At 36.9% G+C, this 21,460-nt stretch overlaps 2 protein-coding genes across 2 annotated transcripts; both read right to left on the reverse strand.

The window, feature by feature from the left end:
* Nucleotides 1-746: 746 nt before the first annotated feature.
* Nucleotides 747-9,600, reverse strand: LOC101170400 (dnaJ homolog subfamily B member 14). The gene is made up of 8 exons (XM_023957452.2): nt 9,385-9,600; nt 6,042-6,216; nt 5,403-5,548; nt 4,525-4,713; nt 2,968-3,053; nt 2,579-2,688; nt 1,650-1,822; nt 747-1,563 (listed from the first exon to the last, which is right to left on the reverse strand). The coding sequence occupies exons 1-8, from the start codon at nt 9,515-9,517 to the stop codon at nt 1,439-1,441; spliced, it is 1,137 nt and encodes a 378-aa protein (XP_023813220.2). The 5' UTR covers nt 9,518-9,600; the 3' UTR covers nt 747-1,438.
* Nucleotides 9,601-11,044: 1,444 nt separating this feature from the next.
* LOC101157418 (tetratricopeptide repeat protein 39B-like) lies at nt 11,045-20,045 on the reverse strand. The gene is made up of 18 exons (XM_078943290.1): nt 19,908-20,045; nt 18,926-18,948; nt 18,579-18,683; nt 16,729-16,860; nt 16,501-16,577; nt 16,010-16,139; nt 15,805-15,910; nt 15,437-15,502; nt 15,177-15,285; nt 14,514-14,581; nt 14,367-14,426; nt 14,131-14,292; nt 13,958-14,049; nt 13,759-13,879; nt 13,570-13,681; nt 13,370-13,487; nt 13,105-13,221; nt 11,045-11,763 (listed from the first exon to the last, which is right to left on the reverse strand). The coding sequence occupies exons 1-18, from the start codon at nt 19,935-19,937 to the stop codon at nt 11,649-11,651; spliced, it is 1,743 nt and encodes a 580-aa protein (XP_078799416.1). The 5' UTR covers nt 19,938-20,045; the 3' UTR covers nt 11,045-11,648.
* Between the last annotated feature and the right edge of the window lie 1,415 nt (nt 20,046-21,460).

Here is a 21,460-nt window from a genome sequence, read left to right on the forward strand (position 1 = left end):
AAACTCAGAGTTGTTAATCTCTCGATTGACCAACTCAGAGTTCAAGTTTAACCTCAGAGTTGGTTGAACCTCCTTTCTGAAACAGGCCCCAGATTAATGGAGCCCTGAGCCAAGACTTTGTATTTGATTGATTTTATAATGAGTGCTCTTTTATACACCTCTCACTCTTCTATATCTTCTAAAGCTGTTTTTGTCCCTTTTGGGGTCACGGGGCTTTTGGAGCCTATCCTGGCCACTCGCGGGCCAAGGCAGGGGACAGGTCGCCAGTCTGACACAGGGCCACAGTCACACACCCATGCACCCTCACATAGTAAGTTCCTCCATCGGTGATTCTGATTCAGGTATTAATAATACCCAGATTAATAAATCTGTTTCGGTTTTAAATTAAAAAAGGTTTTACAACAGCATGACAACTGGGATTGAATGAGCTTCATGATTTGAAGTTTTATAACTTACCTCCTGTTCCCAAATGCACATGTCCATGCATGTGTCCGCATTATCAGTAAAAGTGAAACCATTCCATAATGACAAAAGTCTTCTGGAACGCCTTCCATTAGATGTTTCTCAACCTGTCTTATTAGTACTACATGCCTAAAACCAGTCCAAGGCTCAGTATGAGAAAAAATCTCTTGGATGGAAAAATGTAACTTTATAAAATGATTGAAAATTTTCAACCACAAAAAAAACCCCACACCATATACATTTATGTATGGATGGAATTGTATACGAGTAAAATGACAATATTATCCAATCTATGGAATCAATTTTATTTCAATATTTAGGCAAGCACTGAAGAAAAAGTTAATTCTTCTATATTTATTTAAATAACATTTTAATTAAACATTCAAAACGAAAATGTACAGCCAGGTAATGATAACAGCTTCAGTGTCTGCTCGTGGTTAGAACAGCTTGCTTTAAAATTTGCAAAACTAAATATGTGGAGAGAATAAAAGTCACAATCAAAGATTCACTTATCTTCAAATATTGAAGTGGGAAAAAAAAGAAACAAACTTTTATTCTTCCTTCTACATACAGGAGGTGGATTTGATAAGCATTCTTTGCAAAAAGCTGTTGCACTTAGTTGTTTTTCTGACAGTGTATTGCTTGTACAGAATGCCACTTTAGTGCTTACGACTAAAAACACATGCCTTTACAATCAGGGGTCTCTTCTGCCATGTTCCCAGGAGAAAGACAAAGTTAAAAAAAAAGTATAATAGAAAATAAATCTGGAAGTGTCAACAGTGAGTAGATTAGTTCAAGGTGATGCAATGTCTACAGCCAGGCTGGAGTTAGGAAGAAGTCGGCAAGAGAGGGGCTTTTTCAACTGTGAAGCTGAGTTAATAATTTAAATTTTTGCTCTTCTTTAGAAAAAAAAAAGAAATATAACATCAACATCTAGTCATATACAGCATATATACATATCCCAAAAGTTGTCATCTCATCCACCTCTGAATAGGTTATTTAGTCTGTCCACCTCTTTGCAGTTGTCCATAGACATGAGTTCTGCCTTCTTCCGCATTCGGTCATCCCTGTATACTTTAGCAGCATAAAGCAGTTCGGTTTCTGAAAGTGACGAGAGAAACAAATGTCAGAAAAGTTCAAAAGCAAACCAAAGTAGAATAGTAGACTAGTGGGCTTCAGTTGCTCACTTGTCTGCCTCTCCTTCCAGCAGTTATTTCTAACATTTGTGACATAGTCCTCCTCCACATTTTTCTCAATTTGCTGCAAAGCTGAGCCTTTATACTCGGACTTGAAATCTCTGGTGACGTAGTAGTCGACGCGAAGATTCTCTGTCTGCCTTTTAACAGTTTGCCCTGTAGACCTGGAAAAGAGGGCACAGGGTTACTGGCTTTGAGGAGTTACGTGCAAATAAGTAGCAGAAAAATTGCACTAGTCCAGTTTGCACTCAGTGAGGAACAATTTTTATCAAAAACAAAAAACAGTAATAACACATTATTTATTTACTATTTTTTTGTTTAAAAAAACAAACAAACTCCATAACTCAATTGTTAACTTTCTATCAAGTAATGTTAAATCAGTCAGATTGTCAACAGAAAAATGATGATAGAAGCTTATATTTCAGAATTACAAAACAAAAGGAGGGATGAGTGCAAAAAATGAAAAGATGTCATTAAAACATAAAGCCTTGATTGAAGAACTGACGTTGGGTACCTTGCAGTTCACAGTGGACTCTTCTATATTTTTTAGCAAGTGACTGCCTAATCTTTAAGACTAATTTTGAAATATAAAGTGTGACATGATGCAGGCGAATGCTGGGGCCCAGAACGCAACACAAAAGAATTTTACTGCAACAGCTGACCCGCAGCGGCATTCTTTCAAAAAAAAAAAATCAAGATACTGCAAAGTTAAGATTTGAAACTGATAGAAAAACTTCATTGACGGAAAAAAAAGAGGGGAATAAATACTGCAAAGACAATAATAATAAAAGGCATTCTTGCAGTTAGATGTAGAACCTTTTGAATTCATCTGTTTTTGATGATAGATGTTACCTTAGCATTCACCAAGTTTTTGCCAACAGAAAAGTTGCGTGCTTCATTAAATGCTCGTGTGCACTTACGTCCTGGAATAGAGACTGTAGGGTGGAGGAGATACCATCATCTGGCTCAATATTGACACTAAAATGAGGACGACAATGGGCATGAGCTGGATAAACATCGAAAAACCACCCTGCAGACAAACACACAAAAGTGTCAACAGACAAGAAATGGTTACATTCGTTATACTGTTTGCATGAATCAAATTGTGTATTTTACGTTATATTAATATAGTACTTTTGGGGCAAAACACTGCATCACAAAGTGATTCCAAAGAGCCCATCCAAAAAAAGAAAACAATATTCTCACAGGGGGTCAAAAAAATAAATCAATGTTTATTTACACAATGTGCTTCCAAATATATTATTTGCGAAAAATATGAAAAGATAATTTTAAAAGTGTATTTACTTACATCTCCTCTTTCCTCGGTTCTTTCTTGGCGGTAATCTGTCTGTTGGCTGTAACTTGTTCTGCCGTTGGTGAACGTTTGTGGACTTGCTGTTGAACACATGAAGCCCAGGTCAGAAACAAACATGGAACACACCGTCCCAAATGAATGAGAACTGCTTCAATTTGAAAACTTCCAGCTGTTCTTAACAGTGATGAAAGTCAGGCAAGGAAAAAATCCCTGAACTTTTTTTTGAGCGATATGGCGGGCACAGAGCGAAATTTTGGAAAAATACGTGGTCTTAGATGCATTCTGGTGCATTCTGGCAGCTAGTTATTCACTTCTTTATCAAGAAACTAAGACTAATTGGAGCATCATGATTTGTCATTCAAACCCCTAGTTTGACTCTCCATTAAGGACTTGCTGGTCCTAAAAAAGAATTTGGAAAATTGCTCAAAGTAACACAATCCTACAATCTACGCTTTTCCTTAAAGCTGCAAAACATACAATTGCTAAAATATAGTAACATCAAAGCCCCAAATGGCAAAAAGAACACCAGTAACTATGATATTCTATGAAAATACCTCAGTTATTTATACATTATTTCTGCTTTAGAAATGACTGATGTACAACATCAACTTGCACTGTTTTCTCAAACTATAACTACATCAAAATATGGGATCTGCTTTAAACTATAATTCTATAACATAATACATTATTTCTTTAACACCAATACTAAGTAATCTGGGAAATATCAAAACAAACATACAAACTAAACTAAACATTGTAAACATTATTTTTTAAGGGAGTGCAGGTCCAAACAATCAAATACTTATAATTAATGTCAACTATACTGAACTAAATCATGGTAATTAGGAAATACAAATAAATTAGATAGAGAAATGTATTCAAAATAAAAACTGAAACTCAAAACATAAAATTGAATTTTTTCAAAATGTGGTTTTGAGATTATTTTACACAAAAAAGTATTTGACCTACACTACCTTAAAAATCTTTTTTTTCCAGCCAAGACCACTTCAATTTGTTTTTTATCGTCTTCTCACAACTGAGGTCGTGACCACGCTCAATAATGACGATGCCTGCCATTATTTTAACACAAATTTGATCGCAAACTCTTCAGATGTGTTTGTGAAAGTTTAGCGTGGGTCCGCTAGTTTTGGTCTCTAGGGAAGCGAGTCACGCTGACCACGTGGTGCAGACAGAGCCAATCAGACCCGTCGACGCATCCGAAAGCAACTAAAACGTCCCGTCATTGGTCAATTAGGCCGGGAAGACGAGAGATGGCCACGACCATAGAGGAAGCGATCTGCGGAGAAATATAGAAAATAAAGCTAAAATTAGCTGATTTCAGACCATTTTTTAATCCGGAAAGCGATTTGTTCGTAGAGATCAGGTCTTTATTTCCCGGAAAGTACGTTCGGTTTGCTCAAAAACCCGGATTTCCGGGAATTCCCGGAAGACTTTCATCACTGCTTAATAAATGTGATGAACCAGGAGTAAATCGTCTTCTTAACCATATTGGGTAAAAGTCAAAGAAATATAATCTGACTGCTCACTTACAGGGTGGAAATCCACCTCCAAAGAACATGTTGAAGAGGTCTTCAGGTGTGATGTCTGCCTCGAAGCCTCTGTGGAAGTCAAAGCCACCTCTGTGCGAGTGGCTCGGGCTGCTCGGCTCCTCCCCTCCCGTCAGGTCATACTGCCGTCTTTTCTCCGGATTGCTAAGAACTGCGTAAGCGTTGCCAATCTCTGGAGAAACAAAAGGAAAAAGGTTGGCAAAAAATGATCTCTTATTGAAATGTAACAACATTGAAACATTCCGTTTGAACATTGTAGTTGGTATTAATGTGTTGAATTGTCCCGACAACAGCTGTAAAACTAAAGCTGAAACTACAGCGTTGCCCAGATGTATTGTTTGGAAGATGAAAAAAAAAAAGAGAGAACCCAAAAACCTAGTTAAAAAATAAAGACATCTTAACTGATGTTTTCTGATAATACCGGAAAACCTACAAGTGATTTTATATAGAAAGGCTCAAGTCCAAACTAGCTTAGTTTGTCAACATTTGATCTTAACGGGAAGGTTGGTTGACGGATCATGGCTGAACCTCGCCACGGTGCAGCAAACACGTTTGCCACGGATTATAGTTTGTCTGTTCTTAAGTACGTTACATATGTTTCTTAAATATGTTTGGTTTTAGGGCCTTTCAAAAAATGAAGTGTGAACTTTTATCTTGTTCTTTCGACCCTTTTTTTGGATCTGATAAATGATCCAAAGCGTGACTCTAAAACCATGACACGATCCAAACTTTGTGAGCCGTTTGGGATCTGCTTCACCTCTAGTGCAGACATTAGAATCATTTTATTGACACGGTCTAATAGTTACAAAGACAATGTCGTTTTTTTTCATAAATGTATTTGAATGTGACTGAAGGAGTTACTTTTAAAGGCCTCTGTTGCTCCGGGTGCGTGGTTCTTGTCCGGATGGAACTTCAGCGCCAGTTTCCTGTAAGCTTTCTTAAGATCATCATCTCCAGCTTCTTTGTTAACGCCGAGCACTTCGTAATAGTCCTTGCACCGTTTTATTCTAAACGACAGGAAAAAAAACAACAATCTAGACATGAGGAAATAAACTGCACACTGACATTGGCTAACATTTTTTACTTTGTCGGCTTTTGTAAGATAATAACGATAATTATTTCTGACTACAATACGAGAGTTGGTGTGAGCATCACGACTGTCCTTGTGATTCCGTGATTTCATTTTGGACAATGTAGTTCTCTCCATTTCTATCCGGCATGGTCTGAATCACAGCATTAGGTGTTTTCCTATTATCTAGCTCACATGGCCAGATGTCTCTCACCGCCTCCTCGTGGGACTCAAAGATGGAGATGTTCCCATAGTAACAGCTGTGTGCACACAACACTACAGAGACTGCAGTGTCCTCTTTTAGTTGCAGACAAAAAAGAAAAAGTAATCCACCTTAATGAAAACTACTCTATTCTCACAAATGACACTTGTGAAAATATAGTGGGACTATAAATTTATGAAAGCTAATCAGAGCAAATCTAAACTCTCACCTTTGTACACCTTCTACTTGGTCTTTCGTGAAACCTTTCGTCGCTTCGGTTCTTTCAGACTCTTGACCCCCTCTCCCTGGCTGGGAAGAGTTTGTTTCCGACTGTTCTGCCGGTTTCCGCCGATACGCACCGTTTCCTGCTGAGCTCCCATTCTTTGTTAATGCTTCCAAAAGAGCTGAGGGGCAGGAAACAAGAAGGCGTCATCTCAGGTCAAATGAGGAGACACACACTGGTTTACCTTTTGTCAGAGAGTCACGTATAAATACAGATCAAACATGAGTACAAATCTGAATGAACATACTAATTCAATAACACTATTTTGAATACAGCAGCATCCACAAATGCAAGTCTTTCAGCACACTTTTCTGTTCTCTTTTAGACGGCTTTCAGCACAAATATTTAGACAGGCAGATATCAAATCCAAATAAATCTATCAGAATAAGCAGTTTAAAAAATCCTTAAGGATTTACCCAATTATTCAAAATACGTAATTACTACACGAATAAAAGTATGTAATGTAAAAGAATATAAAAAATATCTAAAGTTGTTTGAAGTTCTTTTAAAATCATGCAATCAAATGTTTTGAACAAGTACATTTTAAGCAAACAGTATGACAACAAGTGCTTTTGTTCCCCAAACGTCCTATGTGGCCAAACAAAAGGGCCACATCAGAGCATGGCTTTTCTTGAACTGTACTGTGACATTTGGGTCTCCATCCGTTCTGAAGCACCTGTAAACGCATGTGCTGCATTGTGGGGAAAATGATCTGTGACAAAATATTTAAGATGACTGGCTGTGTACTAGGCCTGCACAATATACCGCAAATTTATCGTTATCGCAAGATCAAGCTGTGCAATATGCATATCGCAAAACACAGCAAAAATTGCAATAAATGGTTACCTTAAATGTGCTAAAACAATCTTAAGGCAGCTTAAATTTTTTAACGAATCAAATAAATCCCTTTATGCATTTGACCAATCGGATAGACTCTTTAGCGTTGTTGACCAATCAGATGGAGCCCTTTTATGTTAGATGTTCCATCCTATGTCAACGAGGGTCATTTGGAGTACAATTCTTAAACTGTTGCAGTAAAATGGGAGTGATGTTTTTGGTTGTTTGGCTATTTGTTTATATACCGCAAATGATATCGTTATCGCAATATTAATCCCTCATATCGCATATCGCAAGTTTTCTTTATATCGTTCAGCCCTACTGTGTACTAATTCCCTCCAAGCCAAGTATCAATTTCAAGTTTTATCTGTCTGAAAGAAATCAGAGAAACATGGGTGCAACAGTATCAGGATTTTTGACAAACCTATTGAAAATAAAACAAAAAAAGAAATGCCACTAGTTTAGAACTGTAGTTAAAGAGTTTGAATGCTTTTACGTTGAGATAGTTTTCATTTTTACCTTGACTATAAAGAGGGCGGGCTTAAATTCAGCCAAGTTCAGAGTGAACACTGCACACCTTTCGCCATATCCCTTTAGGGATCGCCACAGCCAATCAGCTTTAACAGATCTGAACATTTGCTTTTGGCAGAGAGTTTTACCCTGGACGGCAACCCTGTATTTTATTTTGTTCAGAGATTAGAGTGAAAACAATTTTTGGAAATATGTTCATCATTAAGCTACCTTTTAACCTCAAATGAAATGCTACATTTTTTTCACGATTATGAGAATATTTCTTCGTATATTGTCTGTTCTGTCCTGATGCAGCCGAACCGGTAAAAAAGCAAAAAAAAAAAAAAAATACGCAAAAGAGTCTACAAATTCGGGGTAATTGCATTTAAGATTTTACATTTATATCCATTTTAATACCACTGCAACTTAAAATTGAGACCATGGGAATGACCAAAGGGCTGTGTGGTGGCGTAGTGGTTTGCACTCTTGCCTCATACCGAGAAGGCCCTGGTTCAAATCCCGGAGTTTGCATGTTCTCCCTGTGCATCCATGGGTTCTCTCTGGGCATTCTGGTTTCCTCAGACAGTCCAAAGGCTTCAGAGCTTAATTAGGGATTCTATATCTTCCCTAAGGAGTGTGTGCTTGTAAGTCTCTCCATGGCTCTGTAATAGACTGGCAAACCATGCAGGGTGTATCCAAGCTTCACCCAACAGTGGCTGGGATAGGCTCCAGCAACCCAGAGAAACCAAAGTGGGTTTGGAGGATGGATGGATGGATTCATTTTTATAGGTAATGCAAGATGTAAACAAAATAAGAAACTACTAAGTACACCTTCCACATCCATAATGAATAATATTTCAACAATATTTCTGTGCTGAATAATTAGGTGTTAAACATAATCAAATGAACAATAAACAAACGCCAAATTTAAAGCATTTTTTGCACAAAAAAGTTGACATAAATGTGTTAACTATCTGGCTTTTACTACAGGTTTTTAAGCATTTCTCATCCCCTTTGAATTTCTCTACTTTCATTAACTTGTGCAGGAAGCTTAAAGTAAAGATAGTATGTTTATCCATTTCTGAATGAGTCTTTCAAGAGTATGTAACTGTATCACAGTGTAATAGAATACATTTAGTGGCAGTATATTGAGCATCTCTTTTTCTGTATTAAGTCCTGAGATCTCATCACTCGTGCCCCATTGTGCTACTAAATCCCCTAAATCCCCCCAAACTGAATCCATTTTCGCAGTAACGGCAGGTCAGACAGATCGGTCAGTGCTCTGGTCTAGCTTATTCTTCAAGACTCTTGGACAATCGCCTCATTAAAGGATTGAGAGTTGCTTGTATGGCCTGGATAATGTGGCCATATCCCTCTAAATCCTTTCCCTGACCCAAATACCAGCTCAAACCAAAAGTCACTTTCAGTCAAGCACTTCTATTCTATACATTTTGATGGATTTCTCACGATCATCATCATGTTGTGTTCCTTGAAAGCGGAACGACAGTTTCAACACGTAACCAAAAGACCAAAAAAACAGACATAAATGCATTAGCTAGGCAAAGAGAAGCTTAAGAATATGCCTTTAATGCGGTGTTTTGGCGATGCTAATGCTAATCAACCCGAGATTTCTTGATACGAAGCAACTGACAGGAGACACTGACTAGCTTAGCTACAGCACAGGCTAGCGACTTCGCTGCCTAGACCGTACGGCTAGCATATATGGTCAAACTCTAGTTTCTTCTTCCTGATCTAAGTAATAGTGTTAAGTGGGTTATACTCTAACCACAGTGTGAATTAACCGTGCTGATGTGATTGACATTACTTCACAGCGGCAACATGAAAACACCTGTCGATTCCAATGCTGGTGATAGCAATATCCGCTCCTATGCTAGCTAAGTCAGACGCTAAAACAGGCGGTTCAATCGCAAAAAGGCCTTACCTTTAGCTTTGTCGGTGGGATACAGTTTCTCAGCCTTGAAGAGAAACTTCAGCGCTTTCTCTTTGTCCCCACATTCAATCGACCGGATCGCTATATTGATACATTTTTCTGCTTCGTCCCGGTTGCCTTCCATCTTCTTTCCCCCCTTCCTCCCACATCAGTCAGTCAGCTGAGCATTCTACGCACCACGTGGTCACCCGCGAGGGCAGTGGAAGTGTTCCGTAAGGAACCTAATGAACATAGATGACTGTGTTTGAGAGTATAATACTACTAATAATAATAATAATTAGAATCATCATCATAATTATAAAGTGAAATAAAATAAAGATATGATAAAGCACAATAAGGTTTTAATAAATAGTAGCAGCTTCAATCATTTTTCAAATGTAAACTTGACGGCACTAAATGGGCAGATATGGTGTATTTGCAAAAGTAGCTACTGGTTGGTTGATATCAATGATATAACTCATTGGTTGATATGTACTGTGTAATGCATTGTGGGAAGCCAGATTATTGACTATTACGTTTTATGCACAATTACAAACGGTCATTAACTTTGTTGCAAAGTTTCCCCACAAAAATGTAGCCAGGTTTCTGCTAAAACATAGATTCTCAGTACCATGCCATTTGCAATCTTACTTTTGACACCACTACCAAATCTAATTTTAACTTAAAGCACGAATATTTTTTCTAAAACAAGTCCCACGAAACAATATTTCATATACCAAATAAAGACCCACTCCAATAGAAAATATGTTCATGGTGTTTTTAATGTTTTTGTAGGAATTTTAAAATGGATATATATATATATATATATATATATATATATATATATATATATATATATATATATATATATATATATATATATATATATATATATATATATATATATATATATATATATATATATATATATATATATATATATATATATATATATATATATATATACACACACACAAAATTAAGCTCAAAATAGCATGTCTTAATTCAAATTGTGGTGAATCAGGATGCAAAAATGCAGTTTGAAAAACTTGTAGCTGATACATAGAAAATATAATCAGGGGGCCACAAGCTCCCTGCTCCGCATTATTCTGATGCATCCACTTGTAGACGACTAGATCTATGTACATCTTTGTTTTCTTCGTCTGAGCTGGCATCTGGCTCAAAACAGTACAGCTCGATAGCTTCGATATTGCTAGCCATTTTTGTTGTGGTGCTAATGTTTTGGTGGAATTGTGAGGGGCCGTAATAGTGGGAGAGTGTGGAAACATCAATGTTAACATTAATTAATGAACTTCTGCCACTCTGCAGAAAATCAGTTCTAGCAAACGACACGTTTTTTTATTTTATCTAAAAACAGTATAATCATACTTAAAAGACCACTTTTACAATAGATCAAAAGATGATAGGAGTGGGACTTTAACAATTCCATTTTGTAGCATAATCTTCTTCAAAGTGCTTGGTCTGGATAAAAGAACTTTCTTCTTTTTCTGTTTTAATGCTTTTAGCATATCCTTTGGAGAACCTGCTCCTTCTGGTCCACAGTGGATGTTTTTGAAACTATCATGAAGGCAGCTCTGACGGACCAACATTTGTCATTCCTTACCCATCGATATGGTTGTTTTCATGTAACAAAAGGAGTTTGACAATCAGATGATTTGCCCATTCCATTTATTCAAATGCCTTTGCTAAGGCACTTTGTAACAGGACAGGTTTACAAATTCATTTATGTTGTACTAAAATGTTATTTTCAAATTATTGCCATTTAATATATAATGTTTGAGGTGGGTGAATGAATCCCCTGAAGGGAGCAAATGTAAGACAAAATAAGACTAGAAATTCTATGTGTCAAGATAGAATAACTTTATAAGGGTGAGATCTGAATAAAGTGAGAGTTAATCTAGGGCTTTTAAATTAGTCAGAAAGCCATCAGTGCCTTAAAAACTAAAACTGAAACGCTGCAGATGGATTACACATCAACATATAAGTTACTGGCTTTAAATATAACAGTTACAGTGTACCTATTTATAAGTCACCAACAAAATATAGTATACAACAAGTCTTAATCTTCAAATAGATTTCTCCAGTCTAAAACACAGTATATTGTTATTAAAACTTGACCTTGCTATAAATGAAATGAAGGACAGAGGGGTGATAGTATGAGTAATGCTTTGGTTACAGTATAAACTGCACACAGTAAACAGAACAGATCTTCTGTCTCGTTCCGCCCTCATTTGTCATTTTCCGGCCACGACGGCTTAAGCTGGTGTGCGTGAAGGAGGGAGTTTGGCTTCAAATGAGCCCATGGTGTTGAGCGCCGCATGAATGCGGAAGTGTAGCCTCGACTCCATACTGTAGTTTTTGTAGTTCATCCTGCAAATAAGACAGCATGTTAGTTATTTGTGGAAGATGAATTATTAAGGAACCTTATAAAAGTTTTAATTTCATGTGATTTTAGAAAATAAAAAGAGATTATGTTATCTTTGAAAGCTTGTCCAACAATAGCTTTCTCATTGGTCCGCCCTGTGATTATATTCTATAGTGTGCAAATCTAAGAGGCAGTTATTATTTTTTCCCTTTTGAAATTGTCATTATAGACATCATAAAAATCCTGTTTTTGGTGCTTTCAAGTTGTTCTTGTGGCATTTTTCTTACGATGGATGATATTAAACTTAAAATTGCATTTATAAGTTTGTCTTTGTTCAGATTGTAGTGAATAAGTAGCAGATGCAATAATGCCGTTGGAAAAAGCTTGTGGCAGTGAAGCTACTATGGTCACAAGGTCCCTGCTCCGCTACATTCTGATGTAGCAACTTGTGGCCGAAGAGACCCATGTCCGTCTTTTGTTCGTCCAAGCTGGTATCTGGTTTAAAGAAAACTGTACAAATGGATATCTCCAACATTGCTTGTCATTTTTGTTGCACTGGTAATGTTAAGTTAGTGGTGTGAGGGGCTGTAAGAGAGGGTGTAAACAGATTAATGCCAGGAAGTAGTGCCAGGCTTACTTGACAACTGTCCCACTCACAACTAAGGATTTCTAATGAACTCCTTCGGTTAAGTTCTCCTTCGTCTTCAGAAACTATGACCTGAAAAACACAGTTTTTTAATTTGGGCTAAAACGGCATAATTAAAATTGAAAAAGACCGCTGGGAAAGCCGTTAGAAGAGATCAAAAGATGATTGGAGTGGGACTTCGGTGTGATGTCTTAAGTCAGACCAGTATAGTTTTTGGGCTGGTCTGAATGAAGACTTTACATGATTTCAATCTCTTTTTTGCATAAAAGCTGCAGATGGAAAAAACCTCCACCCTGGGTGCTGACGCAGTGTTCCATTGCAGATGCTTCATGGTTTTTTACTGATTTAGTTTGGTCAGGAAAATGTCATGCATTTCTTTGAAAATTAAAAGGAGCATATTGGGAAACTGATTTATCTGACCATAATACATTTGTGATGAACAAACCTCACTGTGTGCTGCACAACAGCTGATACACTGAGACAAAGTATTATTCAAGTTCAAATGTCTTCAGAAATGGATTGCAGCACAGAAACACAGCATATGATTTCCTTAGGAAATGAAATTTTGGAAAAAAAAAAAAAAAAATTAATAAATCTAGATTTAACAGTTTGAAACTAACTGTATAACTCGAGGTCAATTTGACCCAGCCGACAATATCACATTTAAATGAGAATTCTTCCTATCTTTAAAAACACTTACTTCACTCTTTCCATAACTGCGATGGCCTTATTGACGTCTCCTGTCTGCTTATGCAGAAGGCCTAACTCATACATGGTAAAAGGTACCAGGTAGTTGTCATACTTGATATCCTTTTCACTGCAAAAAGGACAATGGGAAAACCACTTTAAAACACATAATTCAGTTAGAATTTAAGAACAAAATCATTGCAATAGGCCTAACAGTTAACAGTTTATTCCTTCTTTACCTACTGACCATTCTTGCTTGTAGTGACAGATGACCTCACCTGGAAATGACGTGGTTGAAGCAGTCCTCAGCTCGGTCCAAGAAGCCCAGCTCTCTGAGGCACAGACCCTTAAGGAGCTGGATAACACACTGATCATCCAAGTGGTATTCAGAGGGATCTGCAGAGGCAAGATAACTCTCTGTTACATATTTATATCAGAGAAATATTGTATTTATTTCTTTGAAGTTTTAATATTTTACCCAAATCGGTTTGAAGCTGCTTCTCAGCTTTCTCTAAGGTGCTCAAGATGCTTTCAGTCAAGTCAGGTCTTTTGCCCACTACTGTGAAGCCATTCCACACATACATCATTTCCTGTGAGAGGACATTTTTTTACTAAGACTTTTTTTTTTTAAGTTATGCGGTTAATGAAAGGACAAACTTGTTCCTACCAAAGCTGGAACCACCAGTTTCACAGGGCTGGGGGACGAGTATCTCTCGGCCTTCTTTGCAGCAAATTTCTCAGTTGGAATGGATTTGCCAGCAATTCTTAATCGGAGGCCCTCCACTTGCCTACATAAAAAAAATTCAAGTCATTTTATAATGCATGACTTAAGAATATTTGTATTCATTGTCAAATAGGTTGCAGACCTGAACAGAGTCACTACATTTTCTCCCAGTTTAGAGACTTCTTCCTGAGGGAGCATGCTCAGGATGGCGGCTTTATGGTACACATAAATGGCCTACAAGAAAGAAGCAACTACAGTAGTTTTCAACTTTATGACCAAAATATACCCACATAAGACTAAAATGAAGCAAATTACCTGAGACCACTTGTTCTCTTTGGATAGCAGATTTGCGTATCGATAAGCTTCTTTCCAGTTTTGTTCAAACGAATACGTCCACATCAGCTCCCAGTAGCAAAGATGGTGAATCTGGCGCCACTCTTCCTGTGCTGCGATACAAGCCAAGAACTTCTCTTGAGCCTGCCCGGAAGTCCAAAGTCACTGAATGAGACGCCTTTAATCAAAATATCGTAAGATATTAAATGATGACTTACAAATGTGAAGTTCCCTTTGAGCACAGCGATTCTTGCAGTAAAGAAAAGCATTAGGGCTCCCTTAGGATAAAAAAGAACAAGTCTCTATTAAATAATAACGATCTATCAAGTTGAAAATGCAATATGATTATTTACAGCACCACTCACATTGGGAAACCTCTCAGCATAAGGTTTTAGCAAAGATTCACACTCTGCAAGGTTTCCATCTCCAGTGCCTGAGGAGATGAATTCAGAACAATTCAAAAATATATGTAAGTAAACAGCTGTAATTGTGTTTTTTTTTACACAAAATAAAAAGGGGGAATACATATGGACAACAGATTGACTACAGTGAATGAACTGAAGCACTTGGACACCACATGGGGTTCAATGACCATGCAGAAGAAAAATCTTTGAAGGATAACCAAATGTTAAACAAAAAATGACCAGCCCTGCAGTTACAGTTCAGCTGGATCTCACATGGCACTGGTATAAATCCAGTTAAAACAAAATCATGCAAACTCAGACTGGACTGTAGTTTTTTCACTGACGTAGTGGATTACCCAAACTGCTGCCACCACACTTCAAATTTGGAAAAGTTTTCTAGAAAACTGTCAAACCCAGACACATTTTCCTGCTAAACAAAAAAGACAAACAGAGGCAACTACCTGACCACAAAAACCTATTTTTTATGCTCCTGCTTTCCAATTGCTGTGCTTACATGACTGTGAGTTTATGTGTTGTATTCTTTACTCCTTTATTCCATGACATTTAATACTTTGCCTACTTTTGAAACCCTTTTCCATATTGAAATTGATGCAGTTTGCTCACCAAGAATGACTGTGATGTACAGATGAAACATCAGCATGGTCATGGTGCTGAGGATGGAGCGCAGGTTGTTGCTAGATGCCCCTGCTCTTAATTCTGCCAAACCCAGCTCCTGTAGAATAATCAGAATTTACATTGAACATTTTAAATGTAGCAATTTTGTTCAAATATTTCTTCATTCTAATGATACTCATGTACATCACATGTACATTGGTTGACAAAAGCTTTGCCTAAATGAAAAAAAAAAGTGTCACAGCGCCCACCCTGTTTCCAGAAAACCCAAGGAACTCCATCAGTCGGAGGACTCTGGCTGGAAAAAGAGATAGCATCTGACAACAAACAGAAAACATACAGTTTGTTAGAACATAAAAAGAAGAAAATATGCACAAAATTCTAAATAGGTAATAAACGAATAAGTTCAGAAAAGTGATTTTGTTTTGAGAAACTCCAAGTAACTCAGGTTTAGTTTCAAAATGTTATGGCAGGCCTTCCAAGAAATGAAATATACAACCTTTACAATGAACAGTAATTGTAGACAACTGTAACTTTAAGGAGGTTTTTCAATGATCATTTAACTCCTGCAAAGGTCAGTGTGTCTTATAATTTGGGGCAATGCGGTTAATGTTCTTACAAGATTAAATGATCCAATTCCCATGCTGACGCCACCCCGGAAATGAACATGAGTTCTTTTCTGCTTTTCTTCATCAGTCAGCACATTTTCCATGTCCTGGCAATACCTAATTTGGAGACATAACGTCTTCAGTAATCCCACAAACAATCCACTTCCAAAATTTTTCAATATTTTCTAATGTCATATGGTCTGCAGAGCCACTTACTTGAAAATCTGATAACTGTTTCGCATTCCCATCCCTCCTTTAATGAAGCCGATTATGCTCTCATCCAGAAAAGTAAGTGCTGCTTTTTGCATCAAAACTTCTGCACAACATATTTCTGCATGCATCTCCTCTGGGGGGAAAAAATGCACGACTTTAACAGCACAGACATAAGACATCTCCTTTCTCTGATGCACATAATAAACCAGGCACCAGGACAGATGACCTGCATGTTAGAATAATCTGTTTTAGTTACTCAAATCTGTTTTAATGGTTCCTTGTTGTGTTCTGATGTGACCAATAGATGTCAATGTGAGACAAATAGCAAGAGCACAAAAAGAACCTGTGCTGTCCTCATGTGACTGTTTGCAAAGACTTAAAAATAAAGTTCCTGTGTAAAAATACGCCATCTGATTCTTATAACCTCCCAACATAAGATTCCCACATATTTATTCTAAGAAGTATTATTGTCAAACATTAACATGTTTGCTCACCTTCTGTCAAGGTTTCATTTTGCTGTCCATACCAAAAATTGGCTAGGCTCTCCATTAGTCCAGTTTTCTTTCGAAATCTAAAGTTAGGAATAAATCCATGATTCATTAGATTTCAAAATACACAATACTAAACTTCAACTGAAATTTAATTTAATTTACTTTAAAAACACAACAGTGAACACAACATTAAAGCAAAAGTAGCACTTTGTTGTAAGTATCCAGCCTTACCTCTGGCAGACATGCAGGGCATCCTTGAGCGACGTCATAGCAGCATCCATGTCCTTTGGGTCAAAGGTCATGGCTGCCTGCATGAGCAGAATGCTGCTGTAGCCCACTGCATGGTACATACTAGTATTCTTTCTAAAAAACACACAGCACAGATTCAGCAGTGAATATAGATTTATGGAACACACAGTGGAGATACTTTTGAATTTAACGCAATATTTTCTGCAAATGGTTATAGCTACGACCAACTTCTCCGAATAGAGAGAATAAAAAAAGACTAATCAGGTAATAGGGCAGCCTAGAGGGGGTGGGGGGATAAAGGAGAACAATTATTTCAAAGTGTGCATTAAGTGTTAGTTGAGCCCACTTTGTTCTACTTTGAATTGAGAATTGGTTTTAAAGAATTGGTTGTTATCTCTTCAAGGTCCTTACTGTTTTATCTTTTCATGTGGATTCCTGTGCTTAATGTTCTTAGCAGGGTCATCACAGGAGTGACGCAAAATGTGCAATGGGTCAGAGTTGAATAGTTTTCTCTCAGGCAAGGTCAATTTCTATTCGAAATCACTTTTATTTAGGGTAAATGTAGGGTGTGTCCAAAATGCTGTAAAAAAAAAAGCTGCACAAAATCTCAGAAGTGCTAAAGAAAAAAAAGCCCTCAGTGTCAAAAAGCCTCAACTTCAATTCAAGGACAACTACAGCACACACATAGAGAGATACACACAAATTGCTTGACTAAATATTAGGGGTGTAACGATAAGCTAAAGTCTCAATTCGATGTGATTCAGAGTTTCATAGGGCTCGGTTCGATACGTTTCGGTTCGGTACGGCTGTTCAAACAAATCTGCCTGATATGAACTGTTATTTTATGAACTATTATTTTATTTTTATTTATTGTGTGTGTTTTGCTGTCGGACACCTGAATTTCTCCCTTGGGAGATTAATAAAGTTTTTATCTATCTATTTTCTGTATTTGTCGTGCTAATGCTCTTAAAACGGCATCACCCGACTGTAGCAATCGGGTGTACAAGAAAATAAATTTGCAAGTTAATCTTTTAGGCCAGTGTTAATTATCCAAAGTTTTTGGTTCCTGGCAACTAATAGTTTTTCTTATTTTATAAACCAGATCACCTACATAGGTCGATTTTATGTATTATATAAAACTAATAAATGCATTTTGTAAGTAATTTTTTATTGCAGCTACATTATGAAAATTAAAAAGCATTTCTGTTAATCCATTTAATTGTCAAATTACACATTTCTAAATGAATTTTGCTACATATTTACCAGCGAACTATTTTAAAATGAAATGTCAAATACCATTTTCTTTATCATTTTAATTAAGTGACAGAATAAGCAGTGTTAAAGAAGAAAATGAAAAAGCATTTTGGTGGATTGCTTTTTCCTTTTCATTTTGAGTCAAAAAATGAAACTTCATTTTGAAAATGAAAAAGCATTTCTGGTTTTGACTTTTATTTTTAATTATGCTACAGAATCACTTCCAAAGTGGACATGTGCGCTGTCACCTCCGTCACCTAACAGCTGTTGAACCTGAACTGCAATGACGTTTCTGACCGTGGAAGGCAGATTATTAGCAGTTATTTAGGAGGAAACCTTTTTTTATTGCTGTTCTCCATAACCCTGAAGATAGTTTGGAAAGATAGCCGCCAAAATGTCCAGCGCAAATCTAAACTGCACACTTTTTTAGAATGCTTTCTTTTTCACACCGATGTTTCCTTGATAAAACATGAATTACACAATAAACACACAGCAGCTACATCTAAATGTAGTATATGCATTGTAATCAGGACAAAAACAATTAAAACCAGAGGTATTTAAGATAACCAGAGACTCACCGAGGTTTCAAAGCAGCAAGTGAATCAGCAAACCTGTTGTTCAGAAAGTGATAGAGGGAAACCGTGCACTCCTCCAGTGCAGTTTCCAGGTCAATTTGTGCTGATCTGTGTTAAAAACGAGACAAAGTGTTGTCAATCATGAATGACAAAAGCATACTACAGTATACTGTACGGGTATGCATAGTTTTCTTGAGAAATACAGGTGCTTTCGTATGACACATGCTAAAGAACTTGAAAACAATGTTCGAGGCTTCTTTGAAGCTTTTCTGATGTCCAATTTTCCTGCTGATTCCAGTAGGGTCTCTGTAATTCAGAGTTTGTTGATCACTGCATTACATTTTACTCACGTTTCATCTTCACAAACATCCACCTGAAAAAAATATCAGAAAATATTAGACAAGCCATGCATCATGTAGCCTATGTGCTTGTTGAAGCCTGCCAGAGACGCCACAGAAATGTGTCACAAAAATTTATTTAAAAAAAAAAGAAAAAGACATCACATAACTTTTAATACTTTTTTGCAAAGTATATTTTCTTCTGCAACCAGCCCTGATTTTTTTCTTGGCTGCACGAAGGAAGAGGAAGGGTTAAGGCTAGTATTACGGTTCCAGTTAGGGTTAAACCTCCAAATGGTTCCTGAGCGTGGCTGTTTCTGCGGCTCACCGCTCCACCAGGGGATGGATCAAATGAAGAGAGCACATTTCACACACCTTAGGTGCGTGACAGATAAAGAGGCTTTAACTTTAATTTTAATACTTGCGGCCAAAAACAAAATGCGACCTTGAACGTACTTCAAATCCATGAGGGCAGTGCAGCAATGTGCATCTTGGCTGCACATATTATGTGTGGCCAACATAGTTTTCCCTCATTTATTCGGTTGGGTGCAGTTTAACTTGATGTAATAGAAAAAATCTCCAGTTTCCGCCCAAACTTGTTTTGATATTAAATTTGAATGCAAAATTTTCTCAATAAGTAGCTCAATAAGTTTAATTTTTGGTCGCTGACTCTCAAAATAAGACATTTTTCAAGCCAAACTTACAACATGCAAATTCAACAGAGAATCAAGGAAGCATAAAGCCTTCAATTAAACTAAGAAAGGTTCAAAAATACTAACAAAAACATGAGATGATGAAAAATACATTTTAAAACATTGCAGACTTTTAGATGGTTTGCAAGCAAGTTTGATCCAAATACTTTTTAAATGAAGCCTCCAAGTGCAGAAGAGAATAAGTGAATTATAAAAACAATAAAATAAACAACAGATGATTAATAATTGTTCCCAAGGCAATTAAAAACAAATAACTGAGGAAAAAAAAGCGTTATACTCACTTCTTGAAATGAAACTTCTTTTTTCTCCATTTATTTAGCCTTGGTGTCTAAACACACTAAGTCCCTCCAAAAAACTGTACAAAGATCCCTTTAAATAAGCGGTCAAAGTCAAACATTGAATTAGCAGTAGAAAAAAATATAAGTTGGGAGTGGCTTATAACTGAAGGAGGTGTCCCCTTTGGGTCATCAAAAACCATCAGCCTGCTTTGTCTTCCTGCTCTATCACTGCTGATTAGTTGGTCTAGACAATGCAGCTTCTGACTGACTGAACACACAATATTCAGCTGGAGCACAAATGGAAATCAAACAGGAAGCTATGAAGGGCAAGGTGGGACAGCCCTGACGAACAATTCCTTTAACTGTATGTGAAAGTTTTATAGCACTTTTCCCCGACACATTATAATTTGAGCAGGACAAATACAAAATTCTAAAAAATCTTAATAAAAAGGCTTTTTTCTACATAGAACATTGATTTTAGGAGTACTTAGTTCTGGCATCTGCAGGTATATGAGGATAAAGGCAGTGAACCATAAATATTGCTGCCTCAAACAGCATGGGTGTTATGACATTTATGTGCACATGCAGGCATGTGATTTTTCCTCCCAAGCAATTATTTCTGCTGGTTTTACTAGTTATTCTGCCACAGACTCCTTCAGTTAAAGTTTTTTTTTTCATCTTTGTGGCCAAATTTACCATAAGAGCATCCCTCTACCCGCATTTGTCCTGACTTGTGTGATGTCTGTGTACGCTTAATTTAGTTCTGTCTGTAGGCAGAAACTTTTTATGGAGCACACACCGTAGGTCCCCATTTTCCACCCTGAAAGGCAAATCCAAAGTTTATCACTTGATTCTTCTGGTTGACTTTCTCACCTTAGATTTAAACACACACACACACACACCCACACACACACACACACACACACACACAAACACATATATATGCATATACATATATATATGTATATGCATGTGTTTGTGTGTAAAAAAAACAAACAGGTAAACAAATAAAGAAGTTTAAATTAGAACCAATTCACCCACTCACCCTTTTGCCCTCCCCAGTCCCCTCCATTGACACATACACCCCATGACCCCAAACACAGTGAATATTGGCACGACTAGATGACCGTAATTCTAAAAGAAACTTATGACAGATGCAAAACAGCTGGACTTTTATGCCACTTCAGCCACCTTTTTTGTTAGCTCTTAAGAAAGTAAAGTAGAACACCAGCTAGAAGCAGTGAGTATTTGCTAGAAAGAAAATGTATAAAGAATGCAACTGCCAGGGTTAAATATTAATTTTGTTTTAAAACTGTGAAGTGAAGACAGTTTGAGGCAAACAATTCTGTGATTCTTACAGTAATTTCACTGATATGTCATCACATTCAACATGTTTTTTTTTATTTCAGCTCAAATCAATCTATTTTGATTAGAAAAATTATTTTCACTTATTATTTTATTATCACAACCTTTATACCCAGAATTTCTACAGTAATCTTTTTGACATAGCAAATTAGTTTTGATCTCATTGGACTTTTATTTGGTGGTGGTGTTTT

Source organism: Oryzias latipes, assembly GCF_053564925.1.
Source record: "Oryzias latipes strain Hd-rR chromosome 1 unlocalized genomic scaffold, Olatipes_Hd-rR_3.1 chr1_Y".
NCBI classification, from domain to species: Eukaryota; Metazoa; Chordata; class Actinopteri; order Beloniformes; family Adrianichthyidae; genus Oryzias; species Oryzias latipes.

Coding starts and splice junctions, on each gene's coding strand:
- LOC101170400 (XM_023957452.2), bottom strand. CDS start 9,517: ATGGAAGGCAACCGGGACGAAGCAGAAAAATGTATCAATATAGCGATC. Junction 5,549..6,041: donor CAAGTAGAAGGTGTACAAAG/GTGAGAGTTTAG, acceptor CCTGTCGTTTAG/AATAAAACGGTGCAAGGACT. Junction 2,689..2,967: donor GAACCGAGGAAAGAGGAGAT/GTAAGTAAATAC, acceptor GTTTGTCTGCAG/GGTGGTTTTTCGATGTTTAT.
- LOC101157418 (XM_078943290.1), bottom strand. CDS start 19,937: ATGGAGAAAAAAGAAGTTTCATTTCAAGAA. Junction 16,140..16,500: donor AAATGAAACCTTGACAGAAG/GTGAGCAAACAT, acceptor TTTTCCCCCCAG/AGGAGATGCATGCAGAAATA. Junction 13,222..13,369: donor TTCAACCACGTCATTTCCAG/GTGAGGTCATCT, acceptor TCCTTTTTGCAG/TGAAAAGGATATCAAGTATG.